Here is an 18,613-nt window from a genome sequence, read left to right on the forward strand (position 1 = left end):
GGCATGGGCTCCCCGACCTCTAGCCAGATGTCCTGGGCTGGCACGGGCTGCACCAGGCAGGCCAGACCCCCCAGAAGTGTGGGCAGGAGCCCTCAGCCCAGAGGGGCCACAGGACACCCTGCCTCCTGGGGCCCCTGGATTTCAGCGGGGTGGTGCCAGCCTTTCACGCTGGCGAAGCCAGTGCACCAGGACCCCCTATGATGGTGGCACTTGGTGGCACCTCCTGATGCCACCTGGAGACAGAGGCCATGGGCAGAAGGTCTGCTGCTATGGCCGATAGCGCTGGGTCCAAACCCCATGTGCGCCCCGGACAGCCCTGGGCTGACACCTGCTGTAGACCTAAGAGTCTGTCCTGGAGAAAAGATGGGACTGGACACTCAGCTCTTAGCGTGGCTGGAAGGACAGAATGACCACAAACACAACGTGGCTGGAAAGACACAATGACCACAAACACAACGTGGCTGGAAAGACACAATGACCGCAGACACAACATGGCTGGAAGGACAGAATGACTGCAGACGCAACATCTGCAAACTATAAAATGACACTTTTGTTCTAAGATCTCCCTGTGCTCATGGCTGGCCCCTCAGACCGAGTGCCCAATGATGCCAGGGCCACCCCAGCCGCCCCAGGGCTGCACCTGCAGGGTGGCCCTGCCCCCACGAGGTCACTGGCCCCCGGCCCCTCAGCGGCCCAGGCTCCAATCAGGAGGCGGTGATAAGAGAAGGTCGACCAGCCGCCCGGGGCCAGGGTGCGCGAACCTTGCCCTGGAGGCCTGTCACGGCGGGACAGACACGCCGTTCTTGGCTACACCATGGCGGGCCCACGGTGCCTTGTCCTGCTCAGCGCCTCGCTGACCTGCCTCCTGCTCCTGGGGGACAGTGGTAAGTGCCCTCACCCTACAGACTACAGAGGTGACCCCCAGGGAAGAGGGGGGACAGTGGGAACCAGGGTGCTGCCCTCACACCTCCACAGGGTGGAGAGTGGGTGCCCATCTCCTGACGTGACATGGCTGGGCCTGGTGGCCTCCTTCCCTGTGGATGGGGAGCCAGATGGCAGGCCGGGTCACACACAGAAGCCGTGAACAGGGAAAGAGGGAGAGACCGAGAGAGATGGAGAGAAGTGCCCCTCCACGGCCAGAGCAAGCCCAGTGGTGCGGGCGGGGGGGGGGGGGGGGGGGGGGGGGCGGTCACAGGCAGGGAGGAGCTTCCAGGGCCGAAAGAGAATGAGGTTCAAGCCGGCGCCTCCACCCTTAGGCTGGCTTGGCCAGGGGAAGGGGCTGCCTGATTCAAGGCTGGACAGAGGGGGGCTTCTGCACCTTCCAGAAAGGCCGGAGGAGGCCAGAGGAGCAGGGCCTGGGGGTGGGCAGGGGCCCGGCAGCTGTTTGCGTCCTGGATGGAGGGGGGTGGACAGGGCCCACGGGGCAGGCAGAGGGCACCTGGTGTGTGGGGGACGGGGAGGCTGTGAGAAGAGAGAAACCTAGTATATAGCAACACCTAGTGTGTACCAACCTGAACACTGAGACAACTGAGACACACGTGTCGTAATTCTCACCTGCCGACAGTGGGCAAGTGAACTGTATCTGAATCGAGACCACCTGGCTCCCAGGTCCCGAGTCTAGTCCACGTGGGGAGCTGAGGGCTCACCATCGAGGGCAGGGGCGGAGCTCAGAATGCAGGTCGCAACCGGGAAAAGCAACTCGGAGGGCGAGGCAAGAAGGAAGGCAGAGAGCGGGTGTGGGGCTGAGGAGGAGTCGGGGGTCCTGGTCCACGGTGGAGAGAGAGAAGGTGGTGAGAGACCGAGAGCGCAGCCGGAGACGTGGGCGCAGGTGGAGGAGGGTCCGGGGGGTCCCGGTGCACGGAGAGAGGGCAGGGCGGGCGCAGCCAGAGGAGGGGTTCCGAGATGCTCGGACCCAAGACCATTCAGCGGGCGGGTGGGGATTCATCTGAGAGCTACAAATCAATGCAGTGGGATTCTTAAGTGAAGCAGAACAGAAATCAAGTACAAAACTTTGTAATAAGAACTGTTTCTTCAAAGCCATGTTTTCGTGTGTGGTCCTGGGCCTTGATGAAAAGCCTATTTTGGTCGTAGAGCATGATCATAACAGCGCCACAGCTCACCTCTTTGGAGAGCTGAGAGCGGGAAGGGTGGGGGCCGGGCGGGGCACAGGAGGGTGGCCCCAGGACCTCTGGGAAGCGAGAGTCCAGGGAGGGCTTGGGGGGCCAGCGCGGAGCTGCCAGTGAGGCCCCGGGAGGCGGCAAGGGGAAGGAGCGAGCGGACTTGCACACGGAGAGGAGCCCGGGGCCTGGAACAGGCGGGGTCCCATCCTGGGCTGGCTCGGGGCGCGAGCAAGGGGCCTTTTGCAGCGTGGGGGTGAGCGGACGCCACAGGATGGGGAAGGGCGGGCGGGCGGCTGAGGCCCTCTCCGCTTGGTGTCCCTGCCTGTCTGCTAGTGTTCCTTCCCCCGGAGCACGCCAGCAGCGTCCTGGGGAGGGTCCGCAGGGCCAACTCGTTTTGGGAAGAGATGAAGAAAGGGAACCTGGAGAGAGAGTGTATGGAGGAGACGTGCTCGTTTGAGGAGGCCCGCGAGGTCTTCGAGGACACCGCCAAGACGGTAAGGGCTGGCGCGCAGGCGCCCTGTGATGGGTGCACCCCTCGGTGGAGGCTGACCTCGCCCCTGCCGGGAGCCCAGGGCATACCTGGGCACCCCGGGTGTGCGGGGCTGAGACAGGGAATACTTCTGGTGGGGAGACTGAGGGTGGGGTGGGGCCCAGTCCATTAGGAGGGTCATGAGAACTTCCAGAGGCTTTATTAAATCAACTCTAAAACATACGGTGTTCACTTTAAAAATTATTCACGACCTCACTGCACCTCCCCGGGCTGGGCGGCACATGGGGACACGGAGCCCACAGTCTTCACCCAAATCCACGGCCACTGCTGTACTTGACATCAGGCACCCAAGAGCTACACCCGGAGTCAGTGCGTCGCCAGCAAACATCCCATGAGCCAACTCCACAACTGGAAATATGGAAAAGCAAAGAAATGAGAGTAGCTGGAACCATTTCGAGAAAGAGGAATCACGCCACCCAATTCAAGGACTCACTGCAAAGCTTCACTAACCACAGGGGCATTCGCGTGTGCTGCTGGTAAGGGGACAGGTGCTTAGATCCACGGGACACACCAGAAGGTCCATAAACAGGCCCACAGAAATATGGCCAATTGATACAAAGGTTCATAAGTGAGTCAGCGAAGGAAGAAGTGTCTTTTTCCACTGATGGTTTGGGGACATCGGCACATCTCCACACACACAAGGTCTGCTTTGACCTCAGTCTCACAACTGTACAAAAGTCAACTCAAAATGGATCGAGGATCTAAAGGTAAAACATAGAACTTTAAGGAGAGAATTGTCATGTCATGAAGTTGGGCAAAAATTCTTAGACACAACATTGAAACCATAACCCGTGAAGGAGAAAGTGAGTAAATTGGACTTACTCCAGGGGCGCCTGGGGGGCTCAGCTGGTTAAGTGTCTGACTCTTGGTTTCAGCTCAGGTTCAAGCACAATGTTGGACTCTGTGTTGGCGGTGTGGAGCCTGCTTAGGATTCTCTCTCTCTCTCTCTCTCTCTCTCTCTCTCTCCCCCTCCCTCCCCTGCTCATGTTCTCTGTACCTCAAAATAAATACATAAACTTAAAAAGATTGGACCTATTCCAAATTGAAAACTTGCTCTGTGAAAGACACGGAAGACTAAAAATACAAGCTATTAACTAAAAAAATATTTACAAATCACGCATCTGACAAAGGGCCTGTACTCGGATGCGTAAAGAACTCTCACAACTCAGTAGAAGAAAATAAATAAGTGATAACTGTAACAGGCGGAAGCGAGAACAGACACTTCCCGAGAGACAGCACGTGAAGTGCAAATGTGCACAGGAGCCACCCGACATCCTCAGCTGGCACAGAAGTGCAGACTCCAGCCATGAGGAGACGCCACTGTATACATGCAGAACTGGAACCAGGGACACGGCCAGCGTGGTGCAGGTGCGGGTAGCCCGGGCCCCACCCCTCAGTGCTTACCCTGGAGAAATTACCACTCCTTTCACACGAAAACCTGGATTGCCCCAAACTCTCGCCCTTGTCCCCGCTTGGTGCAGGGACCCACAAGCCACGGCATGGTGGAATTCTACTCCACAACATAAACAAATGACTGATGCACGTGGTGACTTCAACGAGGGTCAGAGGCATCATCTGGATGAAGCTAGTCTCACGAGGGCGTCAGTGCATCTGTATGACCCTCTCAGAGGTCACGGCTGTGGTGGCGCCAGGGGTGCGGCCATCGGGGGCTGTGAATGTGGGGGGCAGTGGAGGTGCATATCCAAATCTGTGTGTCGGATTTCACAGAACTGCACACCGAAGTAGTTTTGCTGTGTGATCATGTCTTCAGCGAAATGTAAAGAGACAGCATAGCCGTGTCCTGGGGCTTCTGTAACTAAGCACAAGCTGGGGGCCTGGCAACGACGGGACTCACTCTCCCACAGTCCTGGCGGCCGCAAGTCCCAGTCAAAGAAGGTGTCAACACAGATGTACAAAACTTCTAGAATACAGAGCCCAGGAGAGGGCCGCTGCTGGGATGCATGGTCTTCCAGAAGCAGAGAGCTCCAGGGAAGGAGCAGGAAACAGGGTCATAAGTGTTTCTTGCTACATCAAGAAGTACAAGCCATCATGATGAAGAGCATTCCAGAAAATTCCAAACCTTGTCTTACACTTTCAGTATGTGCCAGGTGGCAGTAGGGAGATTTTTACTCTCTAGTCTGAGAGTTAGTTGCTAATGAAGGGATGTACAGTGTGTGCTGGGGGTGGAAACAGCCCCTGCTCGGAGGTTCTGCCCAGTCATGCTGACCTTGGAACACGGTACAGTGCAGCTTCCCTGGGCACCCGGAAGCACGCCCGCCGACACGAAAGTGGAAAGCTTCCTTTATCAGAGGTCTCAGGGGGATGTGCTCCGTGCCCTCTCCTGGCTTCTGGGCATTGCCAGCCTTGCAGGCCCATCACTCAGGTCTCTGCTCTGCTTCCACGCGTGGCTCTTGAGCACTTTCCGTCTCTCCTGATGGCACTGCCACTCGTTCCAGGTCCACCCTAAGCCCGTGTGGTCTCTTCGTGATGCATACCTTGGTTACATCTGCAAAGACCCTATTTCCAGTTAAAGCCACGTTCTGAGGTTGCACCTGAATTGGCAGTGGGGGCGGGGGGCAGGGGGTACCCTGTTCAAACTACTGAACACAGCAAACAATTTCTAAGACTGAACATTTTCTAGTGTAATATAGGGTCTTGGTGTCCTATTTTAACTAATTACCAACTAACCATTTTTTCAGTTTAACATGGTTAGCCACCAAGCATCTGATCCCTTATTGAATCTTTGATATTTAACTCAAAACCATTCATTGATCAGCTTGGGGGTAGCAAAGAGAGCAAAGCATTCTTGGTACAATCCATTTCTCGGTGGTTAGATGAAAAATAAATGCTCGATATTCAACAGAGATGGTGCATCTGAAACAATCGAAGCCCCATCTGTACAGACGCAGATCTGAACATTTCCCTGTCAGACTCCATAGTGTTAGAACAATTCGGACCAGGAAAGGCCCCGTTTGGGACAGCATCTACTGAGGTTGAGTGACGAGGTTATGGTTGTCCTTGGTGTGAAATGTCTGTTTTCCCTAATGTATTTTAAAATCTTTTTTCCCTTTTAGACTGAATTCTGGAATAAATACAAAGGTGAGATGGTTTCTATTTTAATACTGACTGGGGCTCATTCTGACACTGAAATGGGGGAGAGGGTATTTCAATTTTTTTTTTTTTGTTTGTTTGTTTGTTTTTTTTTTCCAACGTTTATTTATGTTTGGGACAGAGAGAGACAGAGCATGAACGGGGGAGGGGCATAGAGAGAGGGAGACATAGAATCGGAAACAGGCTCCAGGCTCTGAGCCATCAGCCCAGAGCCTGACGCGGGGCTCGAACTCACGGACCGCGAGATCGTGACCTGGCTGAAGTCGGACGCTTATCCGACTGCGCCACCCAGGCGCCCCGAGGGTATTTCAATTTTGACAATTCTTCCTGAATTTCCCTTCTGCTTCTGCTTATAGCTTCCTCACCTAAGACTCTCCCTCTCCGTGTGTTTCCCCAGTAGTTACTGTGGGATTATTTGGGGGGGTAAATGTCATGGTTCCGGTTTTGTTACTTGAACGTGGATTTCATCAGCTCGCCTTACTGGAGCATCAACCTGTCTCATCATTTTTTAAATCCAAGGTATTAGGTAGAAACAAAAGATCAGGTCTTCTAATAAGACGGAACGTCCACAGCTTGTGAAATGGTATCAATCATGACTTGTGTTTCATTCTGCTAACATTCTTTAAATTTCCCCAAATGGCAGTTGGGCCTGCCTCTAGATCAGATTGTCCAAACGCACCGAGGAGTGTGAGGCCCCTGTCAGTGCTGGCCAGCAGCCTCCACACTCCTGCTCTACCTCCAGACCATTTGGGAAGAGGATCCCGGACACCTGTCTTGTCACTGTCCAGCCTAGAAACAGGTGCCGGGCAGCTGCCCATCCTCCCTCCTTCCAGCTGGTCCCACCTGGCCACCAGCCCAGAGCTCCTCACTGTTGAAAACAGGCAGTCAAACATCTCAGCAGAAAGAGAAAAGCTTATCAATAACCCAGTTAGGTAAGAGCATCACGTACACAGAGCGCAAAGGCTGGGGGTAAAATGAAGTACAGCCGGGAGAAATGTTTACAGGGAGACAGGAAGAGCCTCAAGCTTGTTCAAGCGACCTGAACTATGTGTGCCAAGATCAACACAGCAAAGCCATTTCCTTGATGACGGCAGCTGCCTGCAAGCTTCAGGTCCCCAAACCCTGTCTTTGCAGATGGAGACCAGTGTGAAAACAACCCTTGCCAGAACCAGGGCAACTGCATGGACAGCCTTGGGGGATACACGTGCACCTGCTTGGAAGGATACGAAGGCAAAAACTGTGAATTGTGTGAGTTCCTTTTCTTGGTGTACCTTCGGGTCAGGGCCGCCTGAAGGGTCAGGAACGAGGGAAGAAGCTGAAACCCCTAAGGAAAACATCTCAGGTTCCTTCCAAGGTAGAGTCTGTGTTCCCTTGTGCTGCGCCATTGTAGGAACAGCAAAAACAAAGTGAAAGTGTGTCCTACAATCCACTGGGTTTTAGATACAATGAGAGACACACAGCCTTCTGTGTTCCTCTGAGGGGGCTGCAGCACACTCACGGAGCGTGTGGCCAGGAACACGGAGACCTGGGGTGGTGCTACCCATCTTCTTAAATTCCTTGTGGCCCCGGCAGCGGCTCTGAATCAGCCACTTAGGTTTGTCAGTGCAGATGTCAATTCCGAATGTCCGCAATGGTCCAATTATACAAATCTGATACATTTAGTGAATTCTACAGGGAAAAGTCACTAAGAGTTTTCCTAACATGGTGAGTATGGCCATTAATTTTTTAAAATAAAAATTAGATTCAGATTAGGCCAGTTTTCATTAAGAAGAAAGATACACATTTCTTTCAGATTACTTAATTCGTAACCTTTAGGAAGTGCTCGGAGCTGGGATCACTGTGGGACTGTCCCCGACGGGGATCTCGGTCCCGCGTCATCCCTCCCGCAGCCCAGAGCGTCCTCTCCTGCTCCCCGTCTGGCTGAGCCAGAGTCGCTGGGTGTTTTCTAAAGTTTCACTAACGGTGATCCTCTCACTGTAATTATTTATTCATCAGAACCCCAGGGGCAGAACGTAACATAAATTGTCTTGGTGACGCCGCTGCTGTCAGTGTGCGGTCACATGTTGAGCATGTGCTGGTGACGGTGGGCAATTCTGGCAGAGTCGGAGCCCCTGAGCCGCGGGGGATGCGCTCAATCTGGCCTGGAAGGCCCAGGAAACCAGCCACAGGCTCACTGTGTCAGGAGCTGCACATGACCTGGGAGGCAGTGTGGCCTCCACCGCTTTACAAGTGAGGAAACGGAGGCCCATAGGGTTTAAAGCACTTGCCCAAATCACATGGCTGGCGACAGAAAGCACCCGGCCCGTCTCTGCTGCTGCCTCGCCGGTGCCCGGACCCCAGTCTCCCAGACCAGTTCCAGACCCTTTATTCTGCAGGCGACCCTCCAGCCTCAGTGGACCGGCCCGTGGCCACGCTGCTGTGCTCCGCCTGGCCCGTGGCCCCAGAGCCCTTCCTCGTGCTGGCTGGTGCACACTGGTCGTGGGGCTATGGGGGGAGGCGCGTGCCCCTCTTAGGGCTGAACATGGGGCCCGTGGGGGGGGGCGGGTCTGGGCGCCCAGGGCCCGGCAGACAGCACGCTGGCCCCACGTGGTGAGGGAGCCGCAGGGCAGGGACAAGCCTGCACACAGAGCCCCTGGCCCCCAGCCTACTCCAGGGGCCCGTCCCACTCGTGCGGTTCCGTGCGGTGACCGCCCCTCTGCTGCAGCGGGGAAGGGGGGCAGGCTGACAGTGGGTGGATCTGCCCTGGTGCTGCTGTCCCTCCTCCCGGCTGCCTGCGGCCTCGGTGTCCCCGGCCAGCCCTGAGGGCCCACACACGTCCCCGCAGCCATGCGGAAAGCCTGCAGCCTGGACAACGGCGACTGTGACCAGTTCTGCAGTGAGGAGCAGGGCTCCGTGGTGTGCGCCTGCGCCAGCGGCTACGTCCTCGCAGACGACGGCAAATCCTGCGTCTCCACGGGTAGGAGGCACGTGGGCCGGAGCGGGACCGCAGGCCCTGTGAGCCGCCTGAGAAACGGGCCAGCGACGCTCCCTGACTCCCCGGGGGAGGTGCAGACATCAAGTGACTTGGGGGTGGGGGGTGCTCTGCCCAGCGCCGGGCTCGTGGCAGACCCTGAGGAGCCACGAAATGGTCGTGATCACGGCACGTCCTGTTGCCCTGGGAGTTGGAGCATGTCCAGGGCAGCGAGGCCTGACTGTGTCTGGGCCGTGGACTTGTGGGGGGGGGGGTGCAGGAGCCAAAGGGGGAGCCGAGGACCCCGAGAACAATTAGACCGCACGGGCCCCAAGTGACAGCCCTCAGGCTTCCTTTTCCGTGATGTTCTGTGACAAAAGCCGGGCCCTGAGTCTGGCCTAGAGGCTCACAGAGGGCGGGGCCCAGCAAGGGGACAGGGTCCTCGCTGCTCCGGTCCAACCACACTTCTCTGCGGCAGGGCCTGACTGGGCTGGAGCACTGAGAGGCCACTGTGCTCTCTCTCTTAGCTTCCTCTGCTTCTCACGGTGGCCCCAAGCGCTCCTCAAAGCTGGCCCCTGCCCAACCAACAGCTGTGGCATCACCTGGGGCGGGACCGCTGTTACCAGCATGTTCCTCCCTATTCCCTCCTCCTGTGGGCCGAGCGGACAGTTCCGTTGGGGGGGGGGGGGGGGGGGGGGGGGGGGGGGGGGTCCTGCTCACTGAGGCCGGCCCGTGTTCTTTCAGGGCCTTTCCCCTGCGGGAAACGCACTCCGACGCGCGGGAAGAGGTCAGCAGAGACCGTCCATGGCGGTGAGGGTCCCTCTGAAGCCTCTGAAGCAGACGTGCAGGACCAGCACCCTGAAGACCTGCCTCCCACCGACAGCCCTCTGTACCTGCAGCCCTTCAACAAGACGGAGGCCAGCCCCGTGGAGGACTCAAGCAACCTGATCCGGATCGTGGGTGGGCAGAACTGCCCAGACGGCGAGTGTCCCTGGCAGGTGACTGCGGAGCGGGCCTGGTGGTGCCGGTGGGCGGTGGGGACTCCCTGCTGGCTCTGGGGCAGAGCGTGCCCGAGGTGAGAAGTGGGCCCTGTCCCTCCCCACCCGACATCCAATCCCATGTGTGTGTCCATTAAGGACAGACAGAAAGGAGAGGAGCCCTGGAACCCAGCGTGGGCTGCAGGCTCAGGCCGGCAGCTGGAGTGGCTGCCTGATGGGGGCCAGCCCTCTGCCCCTCCGACCGGCAGGCAGACACTCTGTCCCTCGGTCTCATCTCTGATTTGGTCAGTGCTAACGAGGCAGGTAGCAATCTGGGGAGAAGTACATCCACCTGTTTGCAATCCACGCTCTTTGGTTGTTGGTTTGGACGGAGGTTTCCAGATGAACAAGTAACACGGGACTCATGCTTAGAGTTGAGTTTCAGACAAACAATGAACAACTTTTAGTGTAATGTGTCCCAAAGAAAACAGGGGACATGCTGGTGCTAGAAGCCATTGGATGCTTATCTGATTCGGCTTGACTGGGTGGTGCCTGCTGTCTCTGGCGAATCCGGGTGTTAAATGCTTGGTACCCAAAGCCAACAACAGACCCTCCAGAGCCACCACCACCCTTTACGCATTTCTTCACCTGCCCCACCTCCCAGCCCTACGTTATCAGGGGCCCAGAGGGGAGCATGCGCTCGTGTGGTCACCACGGGGTTGGTGTGTGCTGAGCGAGCGCCACCGACGTGGCTCCGGCGGGAGCTCAGTGGCCCCGGGCCGGCGTGGAGCTCGGGGGGCTTTGGAAGGCCCCCCACAGACAGACAGGATGGGGGGGGGTGCGGTGGGGACCTGGGCGGCAGGATCCTCTCCAGGGGACGCGAGAGCCCTGCTCTCCCAGTCCAGCGGCCTCGCCATCACGTGTAGGAGAAGAGTCAGGGTCCAGGTCTGGGGAAGACTGACGCCCCTTGGCCCTGCTACTTCGTGCCAGTCACCAAGGTCTTCAGGAACGCTTTCAGACTTGGAACCTTGTTGTTCCCCAACCGGCATGAGCCAGCCACGTGCCGGAACTCTCTAGATAAAAAGGAAAAAGTGCGCCATTTCCAGATTTGCAGCCCGGTTCTCTGGGGAAGAAGGGACACGAGGGCTGCAGGGCCACCTGGGCCTGCCAGCGCTCACTCCCTGGGGCGATGCCCTCACTCTCAAATCCTGTCGGGGAGAAAGCCGCCCACAGGGGGAGCCCCGTGGATTCCAAGGGATTTGCCCTTGAGTGGTGGCATCTGTGGGCCGTCGGGGGAGGGCCGTCCCAGATACCAGAAGCTTCTCCCCAAACACTGGCGCCCGCCTGGTCTGTGCGCTAATCCGCAGCCATGTAGCCGGCAAAGGTTATCAACAACGAAGATCGTTTTTCTACGGGTGACACTGTAGAGTGCTGTGACAGCTCTGGAAGGGACAGGATGGCTCCCTGAAGAAGGAGTCTGGGGTCCAGGAGCAGAAAGTTGAAGCGAGGCAGAAGCCCCTCAGGCGCCACTAGCGGGGACCCTGCAGACGTCTGTTGGGTGGACCATTTGGCTGCTCTGTGGGAAGGAGCCGCCCAAAGCTGCGGTTTCCGCAGAGCAGCGGGGGGAGGACCTGGGGAGGGGCTGCGGCCCAGCCATGAGCCCCACGGTGAGGTCTCCGAGCGCGCGCTGGCACCACGCCCCGCGGGACACGTAAGAAAAGGAGGGGCCGTGCTGCGGGCAGGTGTGCAGGCCAGGCCAGCGCTGCCCTGGGCCTTGCGTTCCCGATGGGGAGGGGAGCCTAGAGGTCAGTCCCAACCTCGGGGGGGGCTCCTGCGTGCTCCCCACAGGCCCTGCTCATCAACGAAGAGAATGAGGGGTTTTGCGGCGGCACCATCCTGAGCGAGTACCACGTCCTCACTGCAGCGCACTGTCTGCACCAGGCCAAGAGATTCAAGGTGAGGGTAGGTAAGTGCGCCACACTCGGAGACACTAGTTAACACGCCGAACCCCGTGGGGATGCGGGGGGGGGGGGTCACAGGCGAGGGAGGGCGGAGAAGGGGAAAGCGGGGGGGCAGGGGTGGGGCCGGTCCTCCCCCTTGTTGTCTATGTCCAGGCCCAGCGCGGCGAGCCTCCCCTCAGGGCCCCTTCCTCTGGGAAGGTTTCCGGAGCCCTCCGAGCACAGAGCATCTGCTGCTCGTGTTTGCATCTGCGGGGCTGTTTTGTGACGTCCGTCCTCCTCCAGACTCTAGACCAGTTCAGCAAAGATCCACCGCAAGCCACACATGCAGGCCATCCATGTGCCTTTTAATTTTCTAGTTCCATTTCCTATTAGGCATCTTCAAAGTTTATAGATGAAATTAATTTTAGCAATATGTCTTAGTCCAGTATATCCAAAATATTATTATCGTTTCAACGCGTAATCAGTTCTGAACTAGAACGAGATATTCTGAGTCTGTGTTCTCATGACAAATCTGATGCTGACACTCAGCACGTCCCAGTTCCGACCAGACGCCGTCCCGGTGCCAGGCAGCCGTCTGGACAGCGTGGCCAGCCGGTCAGGCACAGAGCCTTCCGCCCCCAGGTGCCCCTGCCACACGGCACAGGCTCAGGAAGTATCCACCCGAAGTACTGGCCACACTTAAAAGTGCGGCTAACGGTCGCCCCTGGGGAGTGAAACTGAAAGTCATCTTTATTTGCCTCGTTACGATTTTATCTTTCAGAGTCTCTAGTGACCATGTTCCATTTTTTTAATAAAAAAAAATAACCGCTACTCTCAAAAGCACCGTGCACGTAAGTGCATGGCCAACCCCGAGCTGAACGCCACCATGTCCTCGCCATCTCCCAGGTGAACGGGACACGGGCAAAGAGGAGGGCAACGAGGTGGCGCACGAGGTGGACGTGATCATCAAGCACAACAAGTTTGTCCGGGAGACCTATGACTTCGACATCGCTGTCATCAGGCTGAGGACGCCCATCACCTTCCGCAGGAATGTGGCCCCTGCCTGTCTGCCCCAGAAGGACTGGGCTGAGTCCACACTCATGGCGCAGAAGACGGGCATCGTGAGCGGGTTCGGGAAGACTCACGAGAAGGGCCGGCCATCCGCCATCCTCAAGATGCTGGAGGTGCCCTACGTGGACAGGAACACGTGCAAGCTGTCCAGCAGCTTCACCATCACCCAGAACATGTTCTGCGCCGGCTACGACACGAACCCCGAGGATGCCTGTCAGGGGGACAGCGGGGGCCCCCACGTCACCCGGTTCAAGGACACCTACTTCGTCACCGGCATCGTCAGCTGGGGAGAAGGATGTGCGCGGAAAGGGAAGTACGGCGTCTACACCAAGGTCACCAACTTCCTCAAGTGGATTGACAAGTCCATGAGGGCCAGGGCCGGGGCCCAAGGCTGAGCGGGGAGACTTGCGCCCCACCCCCAGCTGCTGGTGTCTCGTTTGTGCGGCCCAAGGCCGAGCGGGGGGCCCTGCGCCCCACCCCCATTAAAGTCATGCCAGCTGCTGGTGTCTCATTTGTGTTTGCACGGGCGGTCTCAGCGGCAGCGCCCGGACCAGGTCTCCTGTCTGCAGTGGCGCCACCTGTGTGGATTCCTTACCCTGGTGTTTTCCTCGCTCCGTGGAAGACACGTTCCTCTGGACACCAGAGCCAGCCTTTCCCTCTCCAGGTTGGGAAGTGCCGTCAAGAGACACTAGACAGTGGGACAGGAGTCCAGACACCCCAGGACAGGCCCCCCCCCCCACCATTGACAGCAGGCTCTTCCGGTTGCGGTCAGGAAACTGGGGAGGCAGTGGCAGGGGCTCTGGGAGCGGGGGCCGGGTGGGGGTCCCAGGAAGGCTGAGAGCCTCTCGCCGGCCCCATTTGCTTCTGTGTGGACTGAGCGGCTGCTCCTCCCGCTGGTCCCGCGCTGGACGCGGCCGGGGGGCCATCTGCTGTCCCGCAAGCGGCTCGTGTGCTCCCAGGGGCAATGGTCCCCAGCCCCCAGATTAAACGTCTGTGTGTACGTGACTCCTCAGCGGCCCCGAGCGCCCTGTGTGCTGTGGGGTCTGGGGGAGGGGCCCGTCTGCTCTGCGCGCGGCCAGCCCTTCCCGTCAGGGTCCCCAGCCTGCGGTCATGAGGAGCAAAGTGCTTTAGCAAACCCTTTTCCAAACGCCCCCACAGTTTGCATTTTGCGTAACTGCGATGAGCAAAGTTTCAAAGTGCCAGTACCGAGATGCCCCAAATGTCACAGGCTGGCAGCGTGCTTTGTCAACAGCAGGCAACGCGAGGTTAGGGAAATTGATGTGAGCGGACACGTGGTTTCCCAGAGGCCGTCAGAGGTGCACAGAGAAGGCCCAGGGCTGAGTGGGGGGGAGGCTGTCCTCTTGCGGGTTTTCCACGCACCTGAGCGCTCTGTGCGCCCTGAGCCCTGGACGGGTTCTGAAGTCAAAGGTGGTCTGGGGCCCAGACAGGATTGCGGCCGCCCCCATCTCTCACTGGTGGCCCGGGGCGGCGATGGGGCTCACGTGCGCATCAGAGGGGGAGACTGAGGCACACCAGAGAAGGGCGTGCCCCCGCTGCCTCCCTCTGGCGGCTCCTCCTCTCTTCCAGAAGGAGAATCCGTTCAGTGAGGCCCTGGAGGAGACGACGGGATGCTGTCGGGAGGGTGGTGAGGGCTGGGACTCATGACGAGGCACCTGCTGTCCCTTGTGCCCTGCCGCCACTCACCTCCCTCCATGATGCTATCTGCCTGGGGATGGAGCTAACGGAAGTGCCCGGCACACATGTCCCTCTCACCAGGCTGGTCGGCTGCGACCGAGCATCGAGTGCCCCTCAGGGACACGGGGACACGGCAGGGTGGCTGGGGTAGGGCCCAGGCCCTGTGGACGGCGGGCACAAGACCCAGGAGCCGCAGGGGAGAAGGCAGATGTGGTTCTTGTTCCCGAGGGAAAGGGCAGAGGTCTCAGGACAAATGCCATGAACCCCATCTGCTCCGTACCCCCACCTGTTCCTTGAAGGGTCAGTCGCCCCCAAACACCGAGTGGCTTCCACAGGCCCAGCCTGAGTTAGGTGGGGGGGGGGGGGGGGTTCGCTGGAGGGTGGGCGTGGCCAAGGCCGGGGGCCAGGCCTGTTCAAGGGAGGCCAACGGAACTACCAGATCAGAGGGCAGGTGGGCCCAGGTTTCCGTTTAGGGGCAATTCCACCGCAGGAATCCCTGATTGAAGCAGGTCACCGAGGACACCAAACCCTGGAGTCTCCCGGAGTCTCAACTTTGCAGAGAAATGACTCTTTCATCGCAGACAGGACAGGTGGCTCCCCCAGCAAGACCGCCCACGGGAGTCAGTACATGAGGGGAGCAAGGGATGGGGAGCCCACGTGGCATGGGCTGTGAGGCCCCCGCAGCCAGGATGCTGACAGTGCACCATGTGTCCCCAGTCCTTCCCGTGTGCCTGAGATTGAAGCCAAACTTGCTACTCCCCCCATCACGTGGTGCTGAGTGCGTCTCGGGTTTGAGGACACACTCGGTTCTTACAGAACGCCTCCGTGGTCCGCTGGTTGCCTGGCTCGAAGCCCCAGGCTGTGGTCCACTCTGTGCCTTTACAGAAACGCTTGCCACGCTGCCTCGGGGACCCGTCCTGCCACACTGGCCTCCGTGCTGGGCCCCAGGCAGCGCGTGGCCCTGGGGTCGCTCCAAGCCCCCGGAGGCTGCTTACTGGGCTCAGGTTTCTCTCCCCATCACACACCCCCTTATGTGCTCTCCTCCAGGCTGTGACTCTTGACCAGCCCCCTGCCCTCCTGTGTGCCCCCCGTGCAGGGGACCTGAAAGGTGAGCTCCAGGTGACTGTCCCCTGCCCAGAGCTGCCCACGTGGGAGCCCCTGAGCCTTGTTACTCAGGGCCGCCTGCGGGATGCCGGCTGTCCCCGTTTCCTGGGACGGGACCTGCTGACCTCACTCCTGGGAAGCCCGCCCAGCTCCAGGGTCCTCGACACCTCACCTCAGCCCCCTGTGCCTTGGACACGGAAGAGAAGCAGTGCGGAGACACTGACACTGACTGTATGCGGTGAGGTGGTGTGTGTTGTAGGCCGGGGGCATCCTCAGCAGCCCCTTGTCCTCAGGCCCGTGTCCACAGACCTGTCCCTGGTGGCCGTGGGCTGGTGGGCCGCATGGTGCTCAGGCCTCTGCTCCGCCCTGCTCGGCCCTTCCCCAGAGGCCCAGGGGCCAGGCGGGGCCAGGCGTGACCAGCCGTCCTGCTTCTCTCACTGGTGACACACGTGGGAAGTGGTGGCGTCCCTCGGGGCTCTCCTGGAGCCAGAGCCTGCCCTACAGTCGCCGCCAACCCCACCAGCCCCACGCACCAGCCACTCGCTGCCCTGCTCTCCCTCAGCACCCCCACCCTCTGCACACACAGGAGTAATGACATAAACCCAACTTTGTAACTTTTAAATGAAGATGGCACATTGAAACCACATTATTTTGGATCTATTGGGTTGGGTATGTGTATCATTAAAATTGTTTTAAGGTCTCTCTTCTGATGTTTTAATTGTGCTGCCGGGACACTGTTCTGACCACTGGGGCTTCCGACGGTCCCGACGGCCCACCCCACCTCTGGTCAGAACCTCTGGAGCACACACCCCCACGTGCTGGGCTGATCAGCGTGTTGTCTGTAAGAGAGACCCACGCGGGACCTCAGGCAGTTTGCGGCACCGCGTCCAATCTTACACAACCCGAAACTATCACAGGACCTACAACAAAAGGGGATTTATGGAATTTCATTCTGGAAGGGCTGTGGATAAGAGGAGTGGCCAGAAAACCCTCTAATAAAAGCCGAAAATGGACACTGTATATCCCTTTTAGTAAATGTGTCACGGGCCAGCACAACGGCAAGAAATCAAGAGGTGCGAAGGAAGAAAACGAAAGAAAGGTGAGCATACCCCAGCCGTGACCACTCACCCTCAAGTGGCCCGCACCTCATGTCCCAGAATGGCACTCAGAGCTCCAGCCATCACACCTGTATCCCTAGCAGAAGGATGGAGGAAGGGACAAAGAAACAGCCACACCAGTTGTCTTTCAAGAAGTTTCCCGGGAGCTGCAGCCTGGCCATTCTGTCTGCATCCTGATGGCCAAGACGTAGCCACACAGCCACGCTTGACACCAGCGACCCAGCTACAGGTCGGGGGCTCTCGTCCTGGAGCCTTGCTTCACCACTGTCGTCCCTCCAGGGCAGATCTAAGAACCCCGAGGCTGCTCCCTGCCGTCCTTTGCCTGTATCTGAAATGCCCCCACTTCCCACGCCTCTAGCTCCTGAGAGGATTCCTACCCACCCTTCGCACCTCGGAGGGAGAGCCACTTCAGGGGGACACTCTCGCTGGCCCTGCAGCCGTGGCATTGGGTCCCCCCGGGTGTCTGACATAGTGTCTCTGCGGCCCCCTCGCTCTGCTTGGTTCGTTGTGAGGGATGGCTCGGCAGGTCCCGGCCCCGCACCACCAGCCGCGGCCAGGACCCGTCTGTCTGGTTTCTTGCTTAGCTCCCAGCACCCGGCCAGACCCTGGCATGTGGAAGTGCTTAGCAAGTACGTGCTGGGTGGGCTGAGCTGACCTTTCTAGCTCCCTGTCCCATCCCGCCTCCCCGGTCCTTCCCAAGAGCCCGAGATTGGAGCCAAACTCACCACTTCCCCCAATGGCTCGGGGGCAGACCAAACCCAAGTTTATCCGCACGGGCAAGGACAGCTGGGAAGCCCCTGCTCAGGGAGGCTGCTTCTCCCAGTCCCCCGTGGCCATGCTATGGTCACCCAGGGCATGTGAGTGGGGGCCCCGCAGGCCAATGAACCCAAGGGGAACACCGTCCGGAGGCACTCAAAGAAAAATTTAGGAGCACCCGGCAGGAAGGAGACAGACACGGGCCTCGGCAAGGCTGCGCCCAGGGCGTGTCCCAGACGGTTCCAGGACCCGCTGGTTCAGGCCGCGCTCTCCGCTCTGCCCCTCAGTGGTCAGTCGCCACCCTGGCGCCTCCATCCTGAGTGAAGTAACAGCGGCGCCCCCCCAAGCAGGGCCGAGATAAGGCTGGAGGGCAGACTCCCAGCGGCCATTGGACCACCGCCTTCCTGAAGACGCAGCTCACACGAGCAGAGGCCCCAAAATGGTCTTCCCCATGGCGCGCACAGCACAGGCCCCAGGGAGCTCGAAGGGGCGGACAGGAAGTCCTTCCACAGGCTGATCTCTTCACCCTCTGCGCAGAAGCCACACAAGCCCTCAGCTGCGCAACCGGCCTGTCTCCGGTCTCCCCGGGGGAGCTGGAAGCCGCCGCAGGCCAACCGCCCCCGGAGCAGTGGCCGCAGCTCTAACCGCCCAGGCACCACTGCAAGGGTGGACGCGGTCCACCAGAGAAAGCGCTTTTTAAAGGGATTAGAAATGTTAAGTTGATTCAAATACTTTTGAGTGAAATACCGGGAGTTGAAACCTAGTTCAGATTTTTCAGCGTTAGGATTCTCAAACACATCGAGTATATCTTCGCTCCTGACATTATACCTCAACCCCAAGAGTAGACGTCCTGGGGGCCAATCTCGCCCAGGAAGGGCCCTGGCAAAACTAAAGGTGATGTAGCAGCACACGCTGACCGGAGCGCAGAACCAGGGCAGGAGTGAGCCTTAGTCTTGGCCGAGGGCCTGTGTCATCTGCAAACCCCGTAAGGTCAGGAGGCTACAGATGTAAATGCCTGGATCTGCTAAGTGGAAACCTTACCTGGAAATTATCACCAACACAGCATCAGCAGGGTGAACGCTCACGACAGCGTCCGGGTGACAACAGGGCTCGTCAGAGAGGACACTGCTGGTAGACCTGCAGCGGAGACCCCGGGGAGCCAGAAAACGGAAAGGACTGCCCTTCCCCCACACAGCTCAGTGAAAGGGCTCTAGAGGCACC

The 18,613-nt window shown here is 58.8% G+C and overlaps 1 protein-coding gene across 1 annotated transcript; it reads left to right on the plus strand.

The window, feature by feature from the left end:
• The first annotated feature begins 767 nt into the window (after window positions 1-767).
• On the plus strand, window positions 768-13,220 carry F10 (coagulation factor X). The gene is made up of 8 exons (XM_030314472.1): window positions 768-884; window positions 2,454-2,614; window positions 5,745-5,769; window positions 6,916-7,029; window positions 8,606-8,737; window positions 9,476-9,729; window positions 11,557-11,674; window positions 12,555-13,220. The coding sequence occupies exons 1-8, from the start codon at window positions 815-817 to the stop codon at window positions 13,112-13,114; spliced, it is 1,434 nt and encodes a 477-aa protein (XP_030170332.1). The 5' UTR covers window positions 768-814; the 3' UTR covers window positions 13,115-13,220.
• The last annotated feature ends 5,393 nt before the right edge of the window (window positions 13,221-18,613 follow it).

This window comes from Lynx canadensis, chromosome A1, assembly GCF_007474595.2.
Source record: "Lynx canadensis isolate LIC74 chromosome A1, mLynCan4.pri.v2, whole genome shotgun sequence".
In the NCBI taxonomy this organism is placed as follows: domain Eukaryota; kingdom Metazoa; phylum Chordata; class Mammalia; order Carnivora; family Felidae; genus Lynx; species Lynx canadensis.